Source organism: Panthera tigris, chromosome X, assembly GCF_018350195.1.
Source record: "Panthera tigris isolate Pti1 chromosome X, P.tigris_Pti1_mat1.1, whole genome shotgun sequence".
Taxonomy (NCBI): domain Eukaryota; kingdom Metazoa; phylum Chordata; class Mammalia; order Carnivora; family Felidae; genus Panthera; species Panthera tigris.
This window is the reverse complement of record NC_056677.1, coordinates 61,203,230-61,224,932: the sequence shown is the minus strand read 5'-3', so window position 1 is coordinate 61,224,932 and position 21,703 is coordinate 61,203,230. Positions and strand designations below refer to the sequence as shown.

The window sequence follows — 21,703 nt, the reverse complement described above, 5'->3', positions numbered from 1 at the left end:
TTAATTAGCTTGATTGCCATAATCATTTCATAATGTATATACCTATCAAATGATCACATTATATACCTTAAATATATACAATTTTTATCTGCCAATGATATCTCAGTAATGCTGGAAAAAAATTAAGTATCTGTGTCTGAAACTTAGGACTCAAATAATTAATTAGGCTACTAAAATAAATGTTGCAAGTGAAATAAGTCTGTGTTTCATTGCATCATTAATTTAGTAATATCAACCATGAAGTTAACTTAATCTAAAAAGAACAAAAGCTGTTACCGCTTCAGGAATTACTGCATACATAACTATGAATAAAGAACAAAGCACAACTCTGTTGAAATCCTTGTTTCCAATACAGAATTTGAGTAAAACGTGAGTCTTAGTAAAATCACAAGTTTCTCCATGTCATAGACATTTAGGAATCATTAAACAGTGAGTTTCAAAACCATAAATGCCAGTATCTTATTATACTTCCATTATTGTACTTGTGTCATTGAACACCTATTCCCCTGATGAGAACATGAGCTTCATGGGGACAGGCTTCCTGTTTCAGTGTTCTTTTTATACCAAAGTTGACCTAACACAAAGCAATCATTCCAAAAACATTTGTTGAATTAAATTACCTCCTAATTGGTCCGCTTCCAGGCCACTCTCCTCTCCCAAATCCTGCCAGTTCTTTTACAAAAATCTCTGATAATGTCATTCCATTGTCTCAAAACCTTTAATGACTGTTCATAGTAATCTGTTTTACAGGATTACGTCCACACACCCTGATGGGGCATATAAAGACCTTCACACTGTTCCCTCGGCCTATATTCCCAGTCTCAGTCCCTGCTTCTCCTCTTCACACCATATTAGTTGTTCCTTGAACACTTTTGGATTTTTATTACTCTATGCCTTTGCCGACTCTGTTTCCTCTGTCTGAAAGATCCGTCCCCTCTCCTCTGCCTAGCAAACATTTATTAAAGCTCAGTTTAAATATTACTACCTTTGTATCTTTCCCTGACCCCTCACAGAATTAACGTCTCCTTCTTTGTTTTTCTGTACCAATATGTTTATTTATTCCGAAAATGGACGAAGGGGTAAGGGAAGAAGAGAAGGAAGGAGGGAGCGTCCTGTGAACGGACTTACCTAAGCAGTGATTGCGGCACTACGCTTTAAGCACATTGTTGAAGCAGCAGTGGGAGGATGGGGTTGGATAACCTTTAAGTCTTAAGATGCTGTGGCTGGTATCTCGCACTGCGTGTATGTGTTGACGGGGGAAACAGAGACAGAAAAACATAAAGATCAGAAAGGAGATGAAGGGAGGACGCAGTGCAGTAAGAGCACATGGGCGGACCCAAATTTCTTCCGCTTTATTGTTTTGCAGAGGTCTAGGTCTGCATGTAGAGCTGTATATAGCTAGGGGGTGGAAAAAGAGGAAAGGGGAGGGACTGCATTTCCTTAGAATTTGCCTAGCCTCGACTGCTCGACTGCCAGGCGGATCACCTTCCGCTCCAGGGTTGTCAGTTCCTCCTTGCCATGACTCATGCCTATTGTGCCAGGCAGGGAGCACTCTGCCCTGCAGCCTTACAGGTGGTATCGACCGGCTCGGAGAGACAGTTCCCGCCAGGCTAGGCAGTGGAGCGCCGCACAGCGCGCCTTCCCTCCTCCTAGCTGCCAGCCCAGCAGTTCCAACCCAGCGCCAGCAGGCCTGCTTGGTCGATCTTCGATCCAAAGATGAGGCGCGGCTGGAAGATGGCTCTGTCCTGGGGGCTGCGGTGCTGCCGCCGAGTACTTTCCTGGGTGCCTGTGCTTGTTATCGTCCTCGTTGTGCTTTGGTCCTACTATGCCTATGTCTTTGAACTCTGCCTGGGTAAGTGGAGCTGGGCACCTAAGGTGGGGAAATTATACTTCAGCTTGTCTGTCGTACCCTTCACACTGGTGTCCCCTTCCCCTGTGTTCTTATCCCTCACATTGCGGGATTTTGTTTGTTTGTTTGTTTAGGGGAGCGTGTTGTTTGTTTTTAGCTCTCTGGAGACCTCCTCGTCTCCAACCTCTAGCTTCCCACAATATTTCTTGCACCTTCCCATGAGGGTCCTACCATGTCGCCATTGCTTCCTACCTAGGGTTTCTTACGTTATTCCCTAGCCTTACTCACAAGAATGTACTGGCTCTTTCCACTAGAGCCCCCTTTTCTCATACAGGACAACTGCTTGTGCCTGGTGTTCTCATTCCGGGGGGCTCCTACCCTACAGAATTGAGGAAACAACACACCCCATCTCGGTAAACTGCTTACACTATGAATCCTACCAATACATACAACTAGGAGCCCCACATTTTCACATTCCTTTCTACTAGGAATCCCAAAATATTTCCTGTACTCTCTTATAAGCTCTCTTTTTTCCAACACTGGAATTCATCCTTTTTCTGTGATCCTCTCACACTGGCTGAAGTACCTCACATCTTCTCCCACTTAGGGCCCCACAGTATGCCTTGTTTTATTCCACTGCGGTGTCCCGTTTTCACACAGTGAAAATGGGCCCTTTATTCTCTTTCCCTGTGGGCTTTACCGTTTTATCATCTTCTCCAATAGAATGGGAGTCCTACAATATATCTTTCCCTGTCCCCTCATTTAGAGCCCCTGATTTTATCACACTGGGGTTCCCCTTATTCTTCTGCTTTCCTCCTTTGAGGAGCATTCACTACTTTCCATTAGGGTTCCCATATTATTTTCTGACCCTTCATACCAGGCACCCTGCTTTTATCACAATATGGTCATGCCTTGTCCACTCTCTTCTCACAGTAGTGTCCTTTTTACCCTCCCACAAGGTTTTCCACAATATCTCTCATACCCCTTCAAAGGGCCACTACTTTTCTTTTGTTTTAAAGTTTATTTATTTATTCTGATAGAGATAGGGAGTGGGGGAGGGGTTGAGAGAGAGGGAGAGAGAGAATCCCAAGCAGGCTCTGCACTGTCAATGCAGAGCCCCACGTGGGGCTCCAACTCACAAACTGTGGGATCATGACCTGAGCTGAAATCCGGAGTCCAAGGCTTAACCAACCGAGCCACTCAGGCACCCGCCAAGGGCTGCTACTTTTCTTTTCTTTTTTTTTTTTTAACGTTTTTATTTATTTTTGAGACAGAGAGAGACAGAGCGTGAACAGGGGAGGGGCAGAGAGAGGGGGAGGGGCAGAGAGGGAGGGAGACACAGAATCTGAAACAGGCTCCAGGCTCTGAGCTGTCAGCACAGAGCCCGACGCGGGGCTCGAACTCACAGACCGAGAGATCATGACCTGAGCCGAAGTCGGCTGCTTAACTGACTGAGCCACCCAGGCGCCCCAGGGCTGCTACTTTTCTAATGATAATCCTGCCTTGTTATATTTTTTGAAAACTACTCCCCACCTGCTGCAGTCCTCTTTCATTGTTAGCCCTACATTTTGTCATCCTCTTTCTCTAGGGTTTTATTATTATTATTATTATTATTATTATTATTATTTTATCTTCCGTCTAGAGTTCCTTGTCCCCTGTCTTCTCAACCTAGGAAAACACCATCCTTTTCCACTGGGATTTGTAATATTTCCTTCTCAGTCCAATGAGAGCCTCATTTCTTGTCCCATCTCATTAGACCACCCCTTTTATAAATCTAGAGAGTCCTTTTGTACCCTATCCTGTCACATTAGGGAGCATTTCATTCCCTTTTTAGCTATCAAATGGTCCCCACAGCATATTTTATGCTTTCAAGCTCAGAATTACATATTTCCAGACACAAACCCCAACATACTAACTTGTATGTTCCCAAATTGTATTACCCAAGTCACCTATCCTTATCCCTAATGATTTTATAGTGTTCTTATCAATTCACAATGGAGTTTTCATATTATATTCTGTCTCCTCACAACAGAGCTTCTGTTTTTCTTACAGTGAGATCTCCCCTTGCCTCTGTCCTCTCACATTGAAGAATTTTCCTTCTCTTCTCAAAGGAGATTCACTAATAGTTATTGTCACTTCAGTATGAGAAATCCCACTTCTAGAACCTTTAAACTTATGTCCTGCAATCCCTAATCATTCAGTGTGAGGATCCAGTATACTTCTAATCCCTTCACACTAGGACTCTTATTTGTCCCATTGATCATCCACTCACTGCCAAGTCCTTTCAAGATTCCTTTATTTATACCAGATTCTTAAAGATGGGGTGCTGATTTGTTCAACCCCAGGACCTGACCCTTACATACCTGACAAAGCAATAGTGTACTCCAGGTAGATGGGGATTAAGTAGGGAGCCAAGAGATAACTCTATTTCCCAATATAGAACTTTCTTCTAATTAACTGTGCATGAGAGTTTGAATTTTTCACTTCTTCTTCTTAGATTTATTATGGAAAATGTAGAGAGATGTTAAGAATAAATTCAATTAGTTGCCTTTATAAATTCAAGTTTAGGCTGTTTTTCATTTTATCTCAACCTTTCTCTCAACAATAAACCTCAGCTTTATGAAGTAGTATTAAGTGGGCTGTGCAATGATTGGGAAGTTTTTCTATTCTCAGACTATTTACCATTTTGCTTTCTTGAATGATTGATTGAAGGGTTAAAAGTTCAACTCCAGAGGCACCTGGGTAGCTCAGTCACTTGAGCCTCCAACGCTTGATTTTGGCTCAGGTCATGATCTCACAGTTCATGTGATTGAGTCCTATGTTGGGCTCTGCGCTGACAGTGTGGAGCCTGCTTGGGATTCTCTCTCTCTCTCTCTCTCTCTCTCTCTCTCTCTCTCTGCCCCTCCCTTGCTCACAGGATCATGTTCTGTCTCTCTCAAAATAAATATATAAACTTAAAAAAAGTGTAGCTCCATTATTATACTATGGACTTTGCTCCTAAGATCAATGCCTAGTTGTTGTAAATAAATATTGTTAAATATATTTTGGAATTTTGCAGTACTGACTTACATGAGCTTTGCCAAGCAATCATTTTAAAAATTAATAATGATAATGGCTAACATTTACATAGTGCTTAATCTGTTCTAGGCAATATTCTAAGTACTGTAGATATATTAACTGTCTATATTAAATCAGTTAATCCTGACAATAACCATACAAAGGAGGTACCCCTATTGTCCCCATTTTACAGATGTGCAAACTGAGGCACAAATGACCAAACTGAGGCAAAGACCAAGTTACAATTAGTGAAAATAATCAAAGGTACCTTAGAGCTTATTTAGTTTGTTTAATTTAGCATATTTGCAGAGCACTTGTTATATGCACTGTTTTAAAAGACACACATACACACAAATTAATCCTCATAAAAACCTTATAAGGTTTTTATGCCCATTTTAAAGACAAGAAAACTGAGGCACAGACATATTAAGAAAGTTGTCTAAGGTCATAGAGCTAGGAAATGACCACACTTGGATGGCAACCCAGGCAGTATGGTTCTACAGTCCATGCTTCAACCACCATGATGTCTTAACTCTCTGCCTTCTCTCAACTAATACAGAGGTCAAAACATGTGACTAATAGGCCAAATGCACCCTGCAGATGTATTTTATTTGGCCTGCACAGTGTTTTCTTAACATTTTGTATCAGTTACCATTATTTAAAAACCAGGAGAGTAAGGTAGCCTTGACTTCCAATTCTGGCTCCACCTTCATTCTATCATCTTCATTTTACAATCTCCTGAAAACTTTGTTTCAGAGAGGGTAAATCAAATCTTCCCAAAGTCAAATGTTTAGTAAATAATGGAGAATTGGATGCCAAGGATGCCTGAAACCAAAGAAAACCAACCTAATTACTAGATTTTAATTTCAATATGACTCAAAAAGTAATATTAAGGACCTAACTTCTTTCTAGAAATAGAACCTGATGTCTTTATTGTAATTTCAGGTTAGAACTGAAGCCAAAAGTGGTATTTTGTCTTATAATTTTGTCTAACAAGCTTGAATTCTGCCACTTACTAACTAGGAGACCTGAGGCAGGTTACCTAATCTTTCTCAACCACAGTTGCCTCACATGGCACCTTGCTTATAGGGTTGTTTATTCATACCACAGATACTTGCTTAGCACCTACTATATGCCATTTATAGCATTGTTGTTGTGAGATTTAAATAATATGATGTATCCAGACAACAAGCTTTGGGGTACCTAGGTGGCTCAGTCAGTTAAGCGTCTGACTTCAGCTCAGGTCATGATCTCACGGTCTGTGAGTTTGAGCCCTGTGTTGGACTCTGTGCTGACAGCTTGGAGCCTAGAGCCTGCTTCAGATTCTGTGTCTCCGTCTCTCTCTGCCCGCCGCCCCCCCCCCCCACTTGTGCTCTGTCTCTCTATCACAAATAAATAAAATGTAAAAAAAAATTAAATAATATGATGTATCCTGTATGTTTTCATTGAAAAAATGTTCATTTATATCTTCTGCCCATTTTTAACTGGATTATTTGTTTTTTGGGTGTTGAGTTTTATAAGGTCCTTATATATTTTGGATACTAACCCTTTATCAGATATGTCATTTGCAAATATCCCATTCCAAAGGTTGCATTTTAGTTTTGTTGATTCTTTCCTTTGCTGTGTAGAAGCTTTTTATCTTGATGAAGAATAAACTATTGGGACTTCAATAGTTTATTTGTGCTTTTGTTTCCTTTGCCTCAGGAGATATATCTAGTAAGAAGTTGCTATGGCCAATGTCAAAGAGGTTGCCGCCTGTATCCTCCTCTAGGATTTTGATGGTTTCCTGTCTCACATGTAGGATTTGATCCATTTTGAATTCATTTTGTGTATGCCATAAGAAAATGGTCCAGTTTTATTCTTCTGCATATTGCTGTCCAGTTTTCCCAACACCCTTTGTTGAGGAGACCGTCTTTTTTCCATTGGATATTCTTTCCTGCTTTGTCAAAGATGAGTTGGCCATATAGTTGTGGGTCCATGGGTTTTCTATTCTGTTCCATTCATCTATGTGTCTATTTTTATGCCAGTACCATATTGTCTTGATCACTACAGCTTTGTAATATAACTTGAAGTCTGGAATTGTGATGCCTTTTGTTTTGCTTTTCTTTTTCAAGATTGCTTTGGCTATTGGGGTCTTTTGTGGTTCCATACAAATTTCAGGATTGTTTGTTCTCGCTCTGTGAAAAATGTTAGCAGGCACATGAAGACGCTCAATGTTACTCATCATTAGGGAGATACAAAGCAAAACTACAATAAGATATCACCTCACACCTGTCAGTATAGCTAAAATTAAGCAACACAGGAAACCACAGGTTTTGGCGAGGATGCTGAGAAAGAGGAACCCTCTTACCCTGTTGGTGGGAATGCCAACTGGTGCAGCCACTGTGGAAAATAGTATGGAAGTTCCTCAAAAAGTTAAAAATAGAACTACGATCTAGTAATTGCACTACTAGGTATTTCCCCAAAGGATACAAAAATGCACCCTGATGTTTATAGCAGCATTATCAACAATAGCCAAACTATGGAAAGAGTCCAAATATCTATCGACTAATGAATGGATAAAGAAGAAGTGGTATATATATGTTCAATGGAATATAATTCAACCATCAAAAAGAATGAAATCTTGCCATGTGCAAAGACATGGGTGGAGCTAGAGAGTATTATGCTAAGTGAAATATGTCAGAAAAAGACACATACTATATGATTTCATTCATATATGGAATTTAAGAAACAAAACAAATGAACATGGGGGAAAAGAGAGAGAGGCAAACCAAGAAACAGACTTTTAACTGTAGAGAATAAACTGAGGAGTGGTGGGTAGGGGAATGGGTTAAATGGGTGATGAGTGCTAAGGAGGGCACTAGTGTTGGGCACTGGGTATTGTATGTAAGTGGTGAATAACTATATTTTATATACATATTACATTGTATGTTAACTAACTGGACTTTAAATAAAAACTTGAAAAAATAATATGCACATAAAGCATGTATTCCAGTTGATAGCACATTACAAGGGCTCATTAAATAGTAATCTGTTATTACTATTATGAATGAGGATATAAGGGATTCTGCTTGGCTCAGGAAAATAAGCTTAGACTTTTAGACAGTGAGAAAAGTAACAGGATCCATTTTGTAGGTAAAATTTATATAACATAAAATTAACCATCTTAAAGTGTACATTTAGTACATTTACAATGTTGCACAACCATCACTAATATCTAGTTCCAAAACATTTTCATCACCACAAAAGGATACTTCATAGGCATTAAACAGTCATTCCCCCTTCTCTCCTCCCCCTAGTCCCTACCAACCACTAATCTGTGTTCTGTCTTTATGGATTTACCTATTCTGAATGTGTCACATATATGGAATCATACAATATGTGCCCTTTTGTGTCTCGTTTCTTTCAGTTACCATAATGTTTTTGAGGCTCAACCCCGTTGTAGTATGTAACAGTACCTCATTACTTTTACTGGTTGAATAATAATGCAATTATGTATATATGCCATAGTTTATCCATCTGTTGATGGACATTTGGGTTACTTCTACCTTTTGTCCATTCTAAATAGTGCTGCTATAAACATTTGTGTACAATATTTATTTGAATACTTGTTTTCCATTCTGTTGAGTAAATACCAGAGAGAGGGGTGGAAATTGCTGGGATGTGTGTTAAATCTATGTTTAATTTTTGAGGAAGCCTCCAAATTATTTTCCACAATTTTACATTCTTACAAGTAATAAAGGAGGATTCTGATTTCTCCTCATCCTTACCTCATTCTCTCTTTTTATATATAACCATAATAGTGGGTACAAAGTGGTATCTCATGATATTGATTTGCATTTCTCTGATAATCAGTGATGATGAGAATATTTTCCTATGCTTGTTGGCCATCTGTGTATCTTTTTAAAATAAATGGCTATTTAAGTTCTTTGCCCATTTTTAAATTAGGTTTTCTTTTGTTACTGAATTGTAAGATTTCTTTGTAAATTCAAAATACTCTGTCCTTTTCAGATTAATGATCTGCACATATTTTCTCCCATTCCATGAGTTCTCTTCTCATTTTCTTTTTTTTTTAATTTTTATTTAATTTATATTTTTAATTTATATCCAAGTTAGTTAGCATATAGTGCAACAATGATTTCAGGAGTAGATTCCTTAATGCCCCTTACCCATTTAGCCCATAACCCCTCCCACAACCCCTCCAGTAACCCTCTGTTTGTTCTCCATATTTAAGAGTCTCGTAGGGTTTGTCCGCTACCCTGTTTTTATATTATTTTTGCTTCCCTTCCCTTATGTTCATCTGTTTTGTATCTTAAAGTCCTCATATGAGTGAAGTCATATGACATTTGTCTTTCTCTGACTGACTAATTTCACTTAGCATAATACCCTCTAGTTCAACCCACATACTAGTGAATGGCAAGATTTCATTCATTTTGATTGCCGAGTAATACTCCATTGTATATGTATACCACATTTCTTTATCCATTCATCCGTTTATAGACATTTGGGCTCTTTCCATACTTTGGCTATTGTCAGTATCATTGCTATAAACATTGGGGTGCATGTGCCCCTTTGAAACAGCACACTTGGATAAATACCTAGGAGTACAATTATGGGGTCATAGAGTAGTTCTATTCTTAACTTTTTGAGGAACCTCCGTGCTGTTTTCCAGAGGGGCTGCACCAGTATGTATTCCCACCAGCAATGCAAAAGAGATACTCTTTCTCTGCATCCTTGCCAACATCTATTGTTGCCTGAATTGTAAATGTTAGCCAATTGACAGGTGTGAGGTGGTATCTCATTGCGGTTTTGATATGTATTTTCCTGATGATGAGTGATGTTGAGCATTTTTTCATGTGTCTGTTCGCCATCTGGATATCTTCCTTGGAGAAGTGTCTATTCATGTCTTTTGCCCATTTCTTCACTGGATTCTTTGTTTCTTGGGTGTTGAGTTTGATAAGTTCTTTATATATTTTGAATACTAACCCTTCATTTGATATGTCATTTCCAAATATCTTCTCCCATTCCATTGGTTGCCTTTCAGTTTTGCTGATTGCTTCCTTCACTGTACAGAAGATTTTTATGTTAATGAGGTCCCAATAGTTCATTTTTGCTTTTGTTTCCCTTGCCCCTGGAGACGTGTTGAGTAAGAAGTTGTGGCAACCGAGGTCAAAGAGGTTTTTGCCTGCTTTCTCCTCAAGGGTTTGATGGTTTCCCATCTTACATTTAGGTCTTTCATCCATTTTGAGTTTATTTTTGTGTATAGTGTAAGGAAGTGGCCCATGTTCATTCTTCTGCATGTCACTGTCCAGTTTTCGCAGCACCACTTACTGAAGAGACTGTCTTTGTTCCATTGAATAGTCTTTCCTGCTTTGTCAAAGATTACTTGGCCATATGTTTGTGGGTCCATTTCTGGGTTCTGTATTGTGTTGCATTGATCTGAGTGTCTGTTCTTGTGCCAGTACCATACTGTCTGGATGATTACAGCTTTGTAGTATAGCTTGAAGTCTGGAACTGTGATGCCTCCTGCTTTGATTTTCTTTTTCAAGATTGCTTTGGCTATTCGGGGTCTTTTCTGGTTCCATACAAATTTTAGGATTGTTTGTTCTAGCTCTGTGAATAATGCTGGTGTTACTTTGATAGGGATTGCATTGAATATGTAGATTGCTTTGGGTAGTATCAAATTTTAACAATATTTGTTCTTCCTATCCAGGAGCATGGAATCTTTTTCCATTTTTTGGTGTCTTCTTCAATTTCTTTCATAAGCTTTCTATAGTTGTCAGTGTATAGATTTTTCATCTCTTTGGTTAGATTTATTCCTAGGTATTTTACGGTTTTTTGTGCAACTGTTAATGGGATCCATTCCTTGATTTCTTTTTCTGTTGCTTCATTGTTGGTTTATAGGAATGCAACTGATTTCTGTGCACTGATTTTATATCCTGTCACTTTGCTGAATTCATCAATCAGTTCTAGCAGGTTTTTGGTGAAATCTTTTGGGTGTTCCATATAGATTATCATGTCATCTGCGAAGAGTGAAAGTTTGACCTCCTCCGGGCCAATTTGGATGCCTTTTATTTCTTTGTGTTGTCTGATTGCTGAGGCTAAGACTTCCAATATTATGTTGAATAACAGTGACAAGAGTGGACATCCCTGTCTTGTTCCTGACCTTAGGGGGAAAGCTCTCAGTTTTTCCCCATTGAGGATGATATTAGCATCGGGTCTTTCATATATGGCTTTTATGATCTCGAGATATGATCCTTCTATCCCTACTTACTTAAGGGTATTCATCAAGAAAGGATGCTGTATTTTGTCAAATGCTTTCTCTGAATCTGTTGAGAGGATCGTGTGGTTCCTGTCCTTTCTTTTATTGATGTGGTAATCACATTGATTGTTTTGTAGATACTGAACCAGCCCTGCATCCAGGTATAAGTCCCACTTAGTTTTGGTGAATATTTTTTTTAATGTATTGGATCCTGTTGGCTAATATCTTGTTGACAATTTTTGCATCCATGTTCATCAGGGAAATTGGTCTATAGTTCTCCTTTTTAGTGGGGTCTTTGTCTGGTTTTGGAATCAAGGTAATGCTGGCTTCATAGAAAGAGTTTGGAAGTTGTCCTTCCATTTCTATTTTTTGGAACAGCTTCAAGAGAATAGGTGTTAACTCTTCCTTAAATGTTTGGTAGAATTCCCCGGGAAAGCCATCTGGCCCTGGACTCTTGTGTTTTGGGAGATTTTTGATTACAATTCGATTTCTTTACTGGATATGGGTCTGTTCAAATTTTGTATTTCTTCCTGTTTCAGTTTTTGTAGTGTATATGTTTCTTGGAATTTGTCCATTTCCTTCGGATTGCCAATTTTATTGGCATATAATTGCTCATAATATTCTCTTATTAATGTGTTTTTTTTCTCTGCTGTGTTGGTTTTGATCTCTCCTCTTTCATTCTTGATTTTATTTGGGTCGTTTCCTTTTTCTTATTGATCAAACTGGCTAGTGGTTTATCCATTTTGTTAATTCTTTCAAAGATCCAGCTTCTGTTTTCTTTGATCTGTTCTATTGGTTTTTTTGTTTGTTTGTTTGATTGTTTTGGTTTGGATAGCATTGATTTCTGCTCTAATCTTTATTATTTCCTGTCTTCCGCTGATTTTGGGTTTCATTTCCTGTTCTTTTTCCAGCTCTTTAAGGTGTAAGGTTAAGTTGTGTATCTGAGACCTTTCTTCCTTCTTTAGCAAGGCCAGGATTGCTATATACTTTCCTCTTATGACCGTGTTTGCTGCCTCCCAGAGGTTTTGGGTTGGAGTGTTATCATTTTCATTGGTTTCCATGTACTTTTTAATTTCCTCTTTAACTTCTTGGTTAGCCCATTCATTCCTTAGTAGGATGTTCTTTAGTCTCCAAGTATTTGTGACCTTTCCAAATTTTTTCTTGTGGTTGATTTCAAGTTTCATAGCATTCAGGTCTGAAAATATTCACAGTATGATCTCAAACTTTTTGTACTTGTTGAGGGCTTATTTGTGTCCCAGTATGTAATCTATTCTGGAGAATGTTCCATGTGTGCTGGAGAAGAATTTATATTCCACTGCTTTAGGCTGAAATATTCTGAACATATCTGTTAAGTCCATCTGGCCCAGTGTGTCATTCAAAGCCATTGTTTCCTTGTTGATTTTCTGTTTAGATGATCTGTATGTACATTGCTGTAAGTAGGTCGTTGAAGTCCCCTACTATTATGGTATTATTATCAATTAGTTTCTTTGTGATTGATTTATATATTCCAGTGCTTTCACTTTTGGAGCCTAAATGTTTACAATTGTTAGGTCTTCTTGGTGGATAGACCCCTTAATTATGATATAATGCCCTTCTTCATCTCTTGTTACAGTCTTTATTTTAAAGTCTAGATTGTCTGATATAAGTATGGTCACTCCGGTTTTCTTTTGGCGACCATTAGCATGATAGATGGTTCTCCATCCCCTTATTTTCAATCTGAAGGTGTCTTTAGGTCTAAAGTGGGTCTCTTGTGAGCAGCATATACATGGATTTTGTTTTCTTATCCATTCTGTTACCCTATGTCTTTTGATTGGAGCATTGAGTCCATGACGTTTAGAGTGAGTACTGAATGATATGAATTTATTGCCGCTATGTTTCTTGTAGAGTTGGAGTTTCTGGTGGTGTTCTCTGGTCCTTTCTAGTCTTTGTTGCTTTTGATCTTTTTTTTCCCTTGCCTTCCCCCACCTCCCCGAGAGTCCCCCTTAAAATTTCTTGCAAGGCTGGTGTAGTAGTCATGAAATCCTTTAATTCTTGTTTGTCTGGGAAACTTTTAATCTCTCCTTCTATTTTGAATGACAGCCTTGGTGGACAAATTTTTCTGATTCAGCACATTGAGTATATCCTGCCATTCCTTTCTGGTATGCCAAGTTTCTGTCGATAGGTCTGCTGTGAACCTGATCTGTCTTCCCTTATAGGTTAAAGATTTTTTTCCCTTGCTGCTTTCATGATTCTTTCCTTGCCTGAGTATTTTGTGAATTTTACTATGATATGCCTTGGTGATGGTTGGTTTTTGTTGAATCTACTGGGAGTCTTCTGTGCCTCCTGGATTTGGATGTCTGTGTCTTTCCATAGATTAGGAATGTTTTCTGCTATGATTTGCTCACATAACTCTTCTACCCCTATTTCTCTCTCTTTATCTTCTGGGACCCCTATGATTTGGATGTTATTACTTTCTCATGAATCACTGAGTTCTCTAATTGTTACATCATTCACTTTTGCCTTAGTCTCCCTCATTTTTTCTCCTTCATTATTCTCCATACATTTCTCCTCTATATCGCTGTTTTGCTGCTCTGCCTCACCCATCCTTGCCATTGTGGCATCCATTCAAGATTGCAGCTCAGTTAAAACACTTTTTATTTCATCCTGACTAGCTTTTACTTCTTTTATCTCCGGAGAGATGGATTCTAATCTATTTTCGACCCCAGCTAGTATTCTTATTATCGTGATTCTAAATTCTGCAGCGCACACTGCCTCGCCGCCCTTCCCACCCTCTTCCGTGGGCCTCTCGTCTGCGCTTGGCTCTGGAGACTCTGTTCTGCTAGTCTTCTGGCGGTTTTCTGGGTTATTTAGGCAGGTGTAGGTGGAATCTAAGTGATCAGCAGGATGCGCGGTGAGCCCTGCGTCCTCCTACGCCGCCATCTTCCCAGGATCTCTCGTGATTCTAAATTCTGGTTCAGACATTTTGCTTGTATATGTGTTGATTCAGTCCCTGGTTCTCATTTCTTCCTGCTCTTTCTTTTGTGGTGAATTCTTTCGTTTTGTCATTTTGAAGGAAAAAAAGGAATTAATAAGGTAAAAAAATTAAAATAAACTAAAAACAACACACAGACACACACATAGACACACACACACACGCACAAAACTCAAATAAGTGGTGCTACATCCTAAGTGTGTTTTGGTCTCGTTATTGAAAGGATCTTGATAGATGAGTGGAAAAAAGGGGGGGGGAGGAAAACAAGAAAAAAAAAGGAAACATTTGAAAATTTGAGAAAATGAATACAATGAAATAGAATGAAATGATGGATGTTAAATAGAATGTGAGATATACAAAAAAGTAAAAAATATAGCAGAAGAAATAAAAATATTTGAATAATAAATTGAAAGTAAAAATAATTTTTCCTTTCTGTATTCAAGAGAAAGAAAAGAAACAAAAAAAAAACAAAACAAAAATTGAATGGATGGACCAGCAAACAGACTGAAATACGGTTGAAATTACATCGTTTCCCCTAGAAGTCAAACTATGAAGCACTTTATAATCCATAAAGTAAGCAGGCAGAGATATTTGTGGTGTTCCTGAAGAGCAAGGTTGGCCCAGTTGGGCAGGGCTTAGTGCAACTGCTCCATTCTCCACTAGATGGCTCTGCATAGCTTACTGGGGTGGATAGTTGTGGCACTTGTAGGTGTGTATGCACTTGCACGGGAAGGTGAAAATAGCATCCCCCAGCTACCCAGTCTCTAGTGTCAGACTTCTGTGCTCTCCCCAACAAGCAGTCTTGCACCCGTCCCTTGTCTCTGGCTTCCATTCATTCCTTGCTTTTACACTGTGACCAAGCTGTTCAGGTTGCCAGGCAGCACCTCCCTCCTGAGTTTTATCTCATATGTGGCTGTGTTTTCAAACCCCTCACTTTGAGGGACTACGGCTTTGACCCACTCAGATCCTCTGGGGGAGAATCTCACCGAGCAATGGCCAGGTGCTGGCCACACCTAGGAACATTTGCGGGATGTGCTGCTGCCAATGCCCAGAGACTATGGCTGGGTACCAGCCTACCCCAGAAAAAAATCATACGATTGTATAGCAGCAACATTTCAGGGATTATGGAAAATCACAACACACATCTGGCACTAGGTTTCACCCTTAATGACATTGTTCCAGCACTGGCAAATGCGGTTGCTCTCTGGGGTCTGCTGGAACCTGGTGGCCACACAGCCTCTAACAAATGTCCTTCCAGCAGTGGAACCGCTTCTCTCTGTGTGGCCTGAGGACGTCCCAGACCCCACTCTGCTCCTGGGGATTCGCCCTTCCCAACAGAACATCACCAAGTATTGAGCTATGGAGTTTCAGACTCTGTGCTCCGCCTGTTTATAGAGTATTAATGAAGTTAAACCCTCTCCTTTCTCCTTTCTCCCTTTTTATTTCAGTTCCTTAGGCTATTTCCACTTTTCCACTTTCTCTCCAGCTGCTTTTTTGGGGGGGGGGTGCTTTCCCCATACTCTCCACCCGGCTCTGTCCTCTCTCCACAAGCAAAAACAGCTCCCTGCCCTCCAAGGCTTCTCTCTCCCCCAGTTCACCTCTCCACACCACATACCTGATGAGTTCTGTGGTTCAGGTTGTGCAGATTGTTGTGTTAATCCTCTAATCAGTTTTCTAGGTGTGCAGGATGGTTTACTGTTGATCTGGCTGTATTTCATGGATGCAAGACACAAAAAAAAAACTTCCATGCTGTTTCACCTTCTGGCTCCTCCCCTCATTTTCTTGATAGTATCATTTGATGCACAAAATTTTTAAGTTTGATAAAGTTCAATTTATTCATATTTTATTTTGTTGCCTGTGCTTTTGATGTCATTTTTAAGAATCCATTGTTAAATTCAAGGTCATAAATATTTACCCCTGTGTTTTCTTCTATAACTTTTTACCTTTATCTCTTACAGTTAGGTCTTTTATTTATTTTGAGTTAATTTTTTGTATATGGTGTGAGTTAGGAGTCCAACTTCATTCTTTAACATGTGGTTGTGCAGTGATCCCAGCACCATTAGAAGTGACTACTCTTTTCCCCATTGAATACTCTTGACATTATTGTAAATTAAACTGACCAGAGATGCATGCATTTATTTCTGGACTCTTAATTATGTTCCATTTTACCATTCATCTGTCCTCTGTGAGTACCACACTGTGTTGATTATTGTACCTTTGTCATAAACTTTGAAATCAAGAAGTGTTAGTTTTTCAACTTTATTATTTTCTTTTTAAAGACTGTTTTGGCTAGAATCTTTTGCAATTCTTCATGAATTTTAGGATCATCTTTTCCAATTCTACAAAATGGTCATTCGAGTTTTGATAAGGAATTCACTGAGTTTGTATATTGTTGTGTAGAGAATTACCATCTTAACAATATCAAGTTTTCTAACCCATGAACATGGAATGTCTTTTCATTTATTTAGTTTTTAATTACTTTCAGCAGTGTTTTGGAATTTTAAGTGTATAAGTCTTGAGCCACTTTGGTTAAATATATTCTAAGTATTTCAAAAATTTTGGTGCTATTATAAATGGAATTTTTTTTAATTTCCTTTTCTGATTGTTCACTGCTAGTGGATAGAAACAAAATTGATATGAGATGTTGATCTTGTATGCTGTAATTTTGCTGAATTTATTTATTAGCTCTAAGAGACTTTTTGTGGATTCTTTAGAATTATTTATACAGTGAGACACATCATCTGCAAATAAAGACAATTGTATTCCTTCTTTCCAATTTGGATGCTATTTTTTTCTTTTTCTTGCCTAATTGCACTGCCTAGAAATTTCAGTACAACATTGAATAGAAATGGTAAAAACAGGCATCCTGTCTTTGTTTTTTATCTGAAGTAAAAGGCTTTTAGCCTTTTGTCATTCAGAATACTGGTAGCTGTGAGTTTTCCATAAATCTCTTTATCACGCTGAGGAACTTCCCTTCTATTCCTAGTTTCTTTTTTTGTTTTAATTTTAATTCAAGTACAGTTAACATACAGTGTTGGGTTGCCTGGGTGGCTCAGTTGGCTAAGTGTCTGACTTCAGCTCAGGTCATGATCTCATGGTTCATGAATTCCAGCCACATCTCGGGCTCTTTGCTGACAGCCTGGAGCCTTTGGATTCTGTCTCCCTCTCTCTCTGCCCCTCCTCCACTTGTACTCTGTCTCTCTCTCTCAAAAATAAACATTATTTTTTTTTAATACAGTGTTATATTACTTTCAGGTGTATAGTATAGTGATTCAACAATTCTAAACTTTACTCAGTGCTCATCATGATGAGTGTACTCTTTAATCCTCATCACCTAGTATTTCACCTGTCCCATCACCAACCTCCCCTCTGGTAACCACCAGTTTGTTCTGTATGGTTAAGAGTCTGTTTGGGGCACCTGGGTGGCTCAGTTCGTTAAGTGTCTGACTGGCTCAGGTCATTTATCATGGTTTGTGAGTTCGAGTTCCACGTTGGGCTCTGTGCAGACAGCTTGGAGCCTGGAGCCTGCTTCGGATTCTGTGTCTCCCTCTCTCTACCCCTCCCCAGCTCATGCTCTGTCTCTCTCAAAAATGAATAAACATTAAAATTTTTTTTCAAAAAGAGTGTTTCTTGGTTTGTCTCCTTCTCTCTCTTTTCCTTTGCTTATTTGCTTTGTTTTTAAATTCTACATATGAGTGAAATAATATGGTATTTGTCTATCTCTGACTTATTTCGCTTTGCATTATACTCTCTACCTCCATCCATTTTGTTGCAGATGGCAAGACTTAATTCTTATTTATGGCTGAAAAATATTCTATTATATATGTTTGTGTGTATACATATATATAATATCACATCACATCTTCTTTATCCATTCATCTATCGATTAACACGTGGGCTGCTTCCATAATTTGGTTATTATAAATAATGCTGCAGTAAACATAGGAGTGAAAGTATCCCTTTGAATTAGTTTTGTTTTGTTTTGTTTTTTTTTTCATTTGGGGGATAAATAACAAGTAGTGCTATTACTGGATCATAGGATAGATCTGTTATCACTTTTTGAAGAACCTCCATACTGGATAAAGACCTAAATGTGAGACCTGATACCATAAAAATCCTAGAAGAGAGCAGTCAGTAATTTCTCTGACATCAGCCATAGCAAAAATTGTTTAGATCTGTTTCCTGAGGCAAGGGAAATAAAAGCAAAAATTAACGATTGGGACTTCATCAAAATAAAACCTTCTGCATAGTGAAGAAAACAATCAACAAAACTGAAAGGCAACTTACTGAATGGGAGAAGGTATTTGCAAATGACATATCCGATAAAGGGGTTTCTATCCAAAATATATACAGAACTGATACAACTCAACAGCAAAAAACAAATAATTCAAATAAAAATGAGCAGAAGACATGAACAGACATTTATCCAAACAAGACATCTAGATGGCAAACAGACACCTGAAAAGATGAACAACATCATTCATCATCAGGGAAATACAAATCAAAACCACAATGTGATATTACCTTACACCTGTCAGAATGGCTAAAACAAAAAACACAAGAAACAACAAGTGTTGAACAGGATGTGGAGAAAAGGAAACATCATGCACTATTCCTAGTTTCTTGAGCATTTAAAAAAATTTTTTTATGTTTGTTTACTTTTGAGAGAAAGAGAGACAAAGTATTAGCAGGGGAAGGGCAGAGAGAGAGGGAGACACAGAATCCGAAGGAGGCTCCAGGCTCTGACCTGTCAGGCCAGGCTCTGACCTGTCAGCACAGAGCCCAATGTGGGGCTTGAACTCACAAACCTTGAGATCATGACCTCAGTTGGACGCTTAACCAACTGAGCCACCCAGGCACCCCAAGCATTTTTTATTCATGAAAGTTTGTGGTATATTGTCAAATGATTTTCCAGCATCAATTAAGATTATTGTATATTTTTTACTTTGTTATATTAATGTAGTATAGTATATGATTGATTTTCATATTGTGAAGCAGGCTTACATTTCTTGGATACATCTCACTTGATCATGACGTATAATCCTCTAATATGCTGCTGAATTTGGTTGGCTAGTAATTGTTTCAGTAGTCTTACATCTATAATCATGAGTTATTTGTATGTCATTTTCTTTTCTTGTGATGTCTTTATCACCACAAGTATGAGGATAATGCTGGTGTCATAGAATAAGTAAGGCAGTGTTCTCTCCTCAATTTCATGTAGGAGTTTGAAAAGGATTGGTGTTTATTCTTCTTTAAATATGTGGTATAAATGGAATAGAATAGAGAACCCAGAAATGGACCCACAAATATATTGCCAACTAATCTTTGACAAAGCAGGAAAGAATATCCAATGGAAAAAGATAGTCTCTTCAGCAAATAGTGTTGGAAAAACTGGACAGAGACATGCAGAAGAATGAAACTGGACCACTTTCTTACACCATACACACAAAAAAATTCAAAATGGATGAAAGACCTAAAGAAAAGATAGGAAGCCATCAAAATCCTATGGGAGAACACAAGCAACAACCTCTTTGACCCCAGCTGCAAATTCTTACTTGACATGTTTCTGAAGGCAGGCAAAATAAAAGCAAAAATGAACTAATGGAACCTCATCAAGAAAAAAAGCTTTTGCACAGCAAAGGAAACAATCAACAAAAGTGAAAGGCAACTAATGGAATGGGAGAAGATATTTGCAAGTGACACATCAGATAAAGGGTTACTACCAAAATCTATAAAGAACTTACCAAATTCAACACCTGAAAAACATATAGTCCAGTGACGAAATGAGCAGAAGACAGGAATTCACACTTTTCCAAAGAAGACATCCAGATGGCAAACAGACAAATGAAAAGATGCTCAACATCACTCATCATCAGGGAAATACAAATCAAAACCACATAGAGATTCCACCTCACACTGGTCAGAGTGCCTAAAATTAACTCAGGAAACACTAGATGTTGACAAGGATGTGGAGAAAAGGGGAATGCTCTTGCACTGTTGGTGGGAATGCAAACTGGTGGAGACACTCTGGAAAACAGTGTGGAGGTTCATCAAAAAATTAAAAATAGGATTACCCTACAACCCAGCAATAGCACTACTAGGAATTTATCCAAAGGATAGGAGTGCTGATACGTAGGGGCACATGTACTCCAATGTTTATAGCAGTGCTATCAACAATAGCCAAATTATTGAAAGAGCCCAACTGATGTGGTATATATATTCATCAACTGATGAATGGATAAAGAAGTTGTGGTATATATATATATATATATATATATATATATATATATATACACACACACACATACATACATACACACACACACACACACACACACACACACACACACATATATATATATATATATACATACACACAAGGGAATACTACTTGGTGATAAAAAAGAATGAAATCTTGTCATTTCCAACAACGTGGATGGAACTGGAAGGTATTATGCTAATTGAAATAAGTCAGTTAGAGAAAGATATCATATGATTTTACTCATATGTGGAATTTGAGAAACTTAACAGAAGACCAGGGGAAGGGAAGAAACCATAAGCTACATACAGTGAGGGAGGCAAACCATAGGAGACTCTTAAATACAGAGAACAAATTTAGGGTTGATGGGGGTAGGGAAAATGGGTGATGGGCACTGAGGAGGGCACTTGTTGGGATGAGCAGTGGGTGTTCTATGTAAGTAATGAATCATGGGAATCTACTTCTGAAACTGAGACTACTGTGTAAGCTAACTGGACAAAAACTAAAATAGATAGATAGATAGATAGATAGATAGATAGATAGATAGATAGATAGATGATAGATAGATAGATAATGTGCAATTCACCAGTGAAGCTATATGATCTTGGAATTTCTTTGTTGGGAGGTTTTTGATTACTGATTCAATCTTTTTACTTGTTAAAAGTCTGCTTAGATTTTCTTTTACTTCCTGAGTCAATTTTGGTGGTTTCTGTGTTCTTAAATTTGTCCATTTCATCTAGGTTATCCAATTTGTTGGCATGTAATTTTCCTACTATTCTGTTATAATCCATTCTATTAGGCAAATTCTTTCTTACTATCATCACATTCATCTCTGATATTAGTAACTTTAGTCATCTATCTTCTTGTTCTGGCTAAAGGTTTGTCAATTTTGTCGATTTTTTTTAAAGGACCCAGCTTTCACTTTCATTGATTCTATTTTTTTGTGTTCTCTATTTTGTGTTTCTCAAGTCTATTCTTTTTTATATATATGTAATTTATTGTCAAATTGGTTTGCATACAACACCAAGTGCTCATCCCAACAGGTGCCGCCCTCAGTGCCCATCACCCACTCTCCCCTCTCCCCCACTCCCCATCAATCCTCAGTTTGTTCTCAGTTTTCAAGTGTCTCTTATGGTTTGCCTCCTTCCCTCTCTGTAACTTCTTTTTCCTCCTTCACCTACCCCATGGTCTTCTGTTGAGTGTCTCAGGATCCACATAAGAGTGAAAACAAATGGTATCTGTCTTTCTCTGTCTGACTTATTTCACATAGCATAACACTCTCCATTTCCAACCAGGTTGCTACAA

General features: G+C 38.4%; 1 protein-coding gene across 1 annotated transcript in view; it reads left to right on the top strand.

Moving 5' to 3' along the window:
• Nucleotides 1-1,516: 1,516 nt before the first annotated feature.
• ZDHHC15 (zinc finger DHHC-type palmitoyltransferase 15) overlaps nt 1,517-21,703 on the top strand; it is a 184,519-nt gene continuing 164,332 nt past the window's right edge. The window contains exon 1 of the mRNA XM_007097497.3: nt 1,517-1,852. Coding sequence (XP_007097559.2) covers nt 1,717-1,852 — 136 coding nt within the window. The 5' untranslated portion in view covers nt 1,517-1,716. The remainder of the gene's footprint in view (nt 1,853-21,703) is intronic.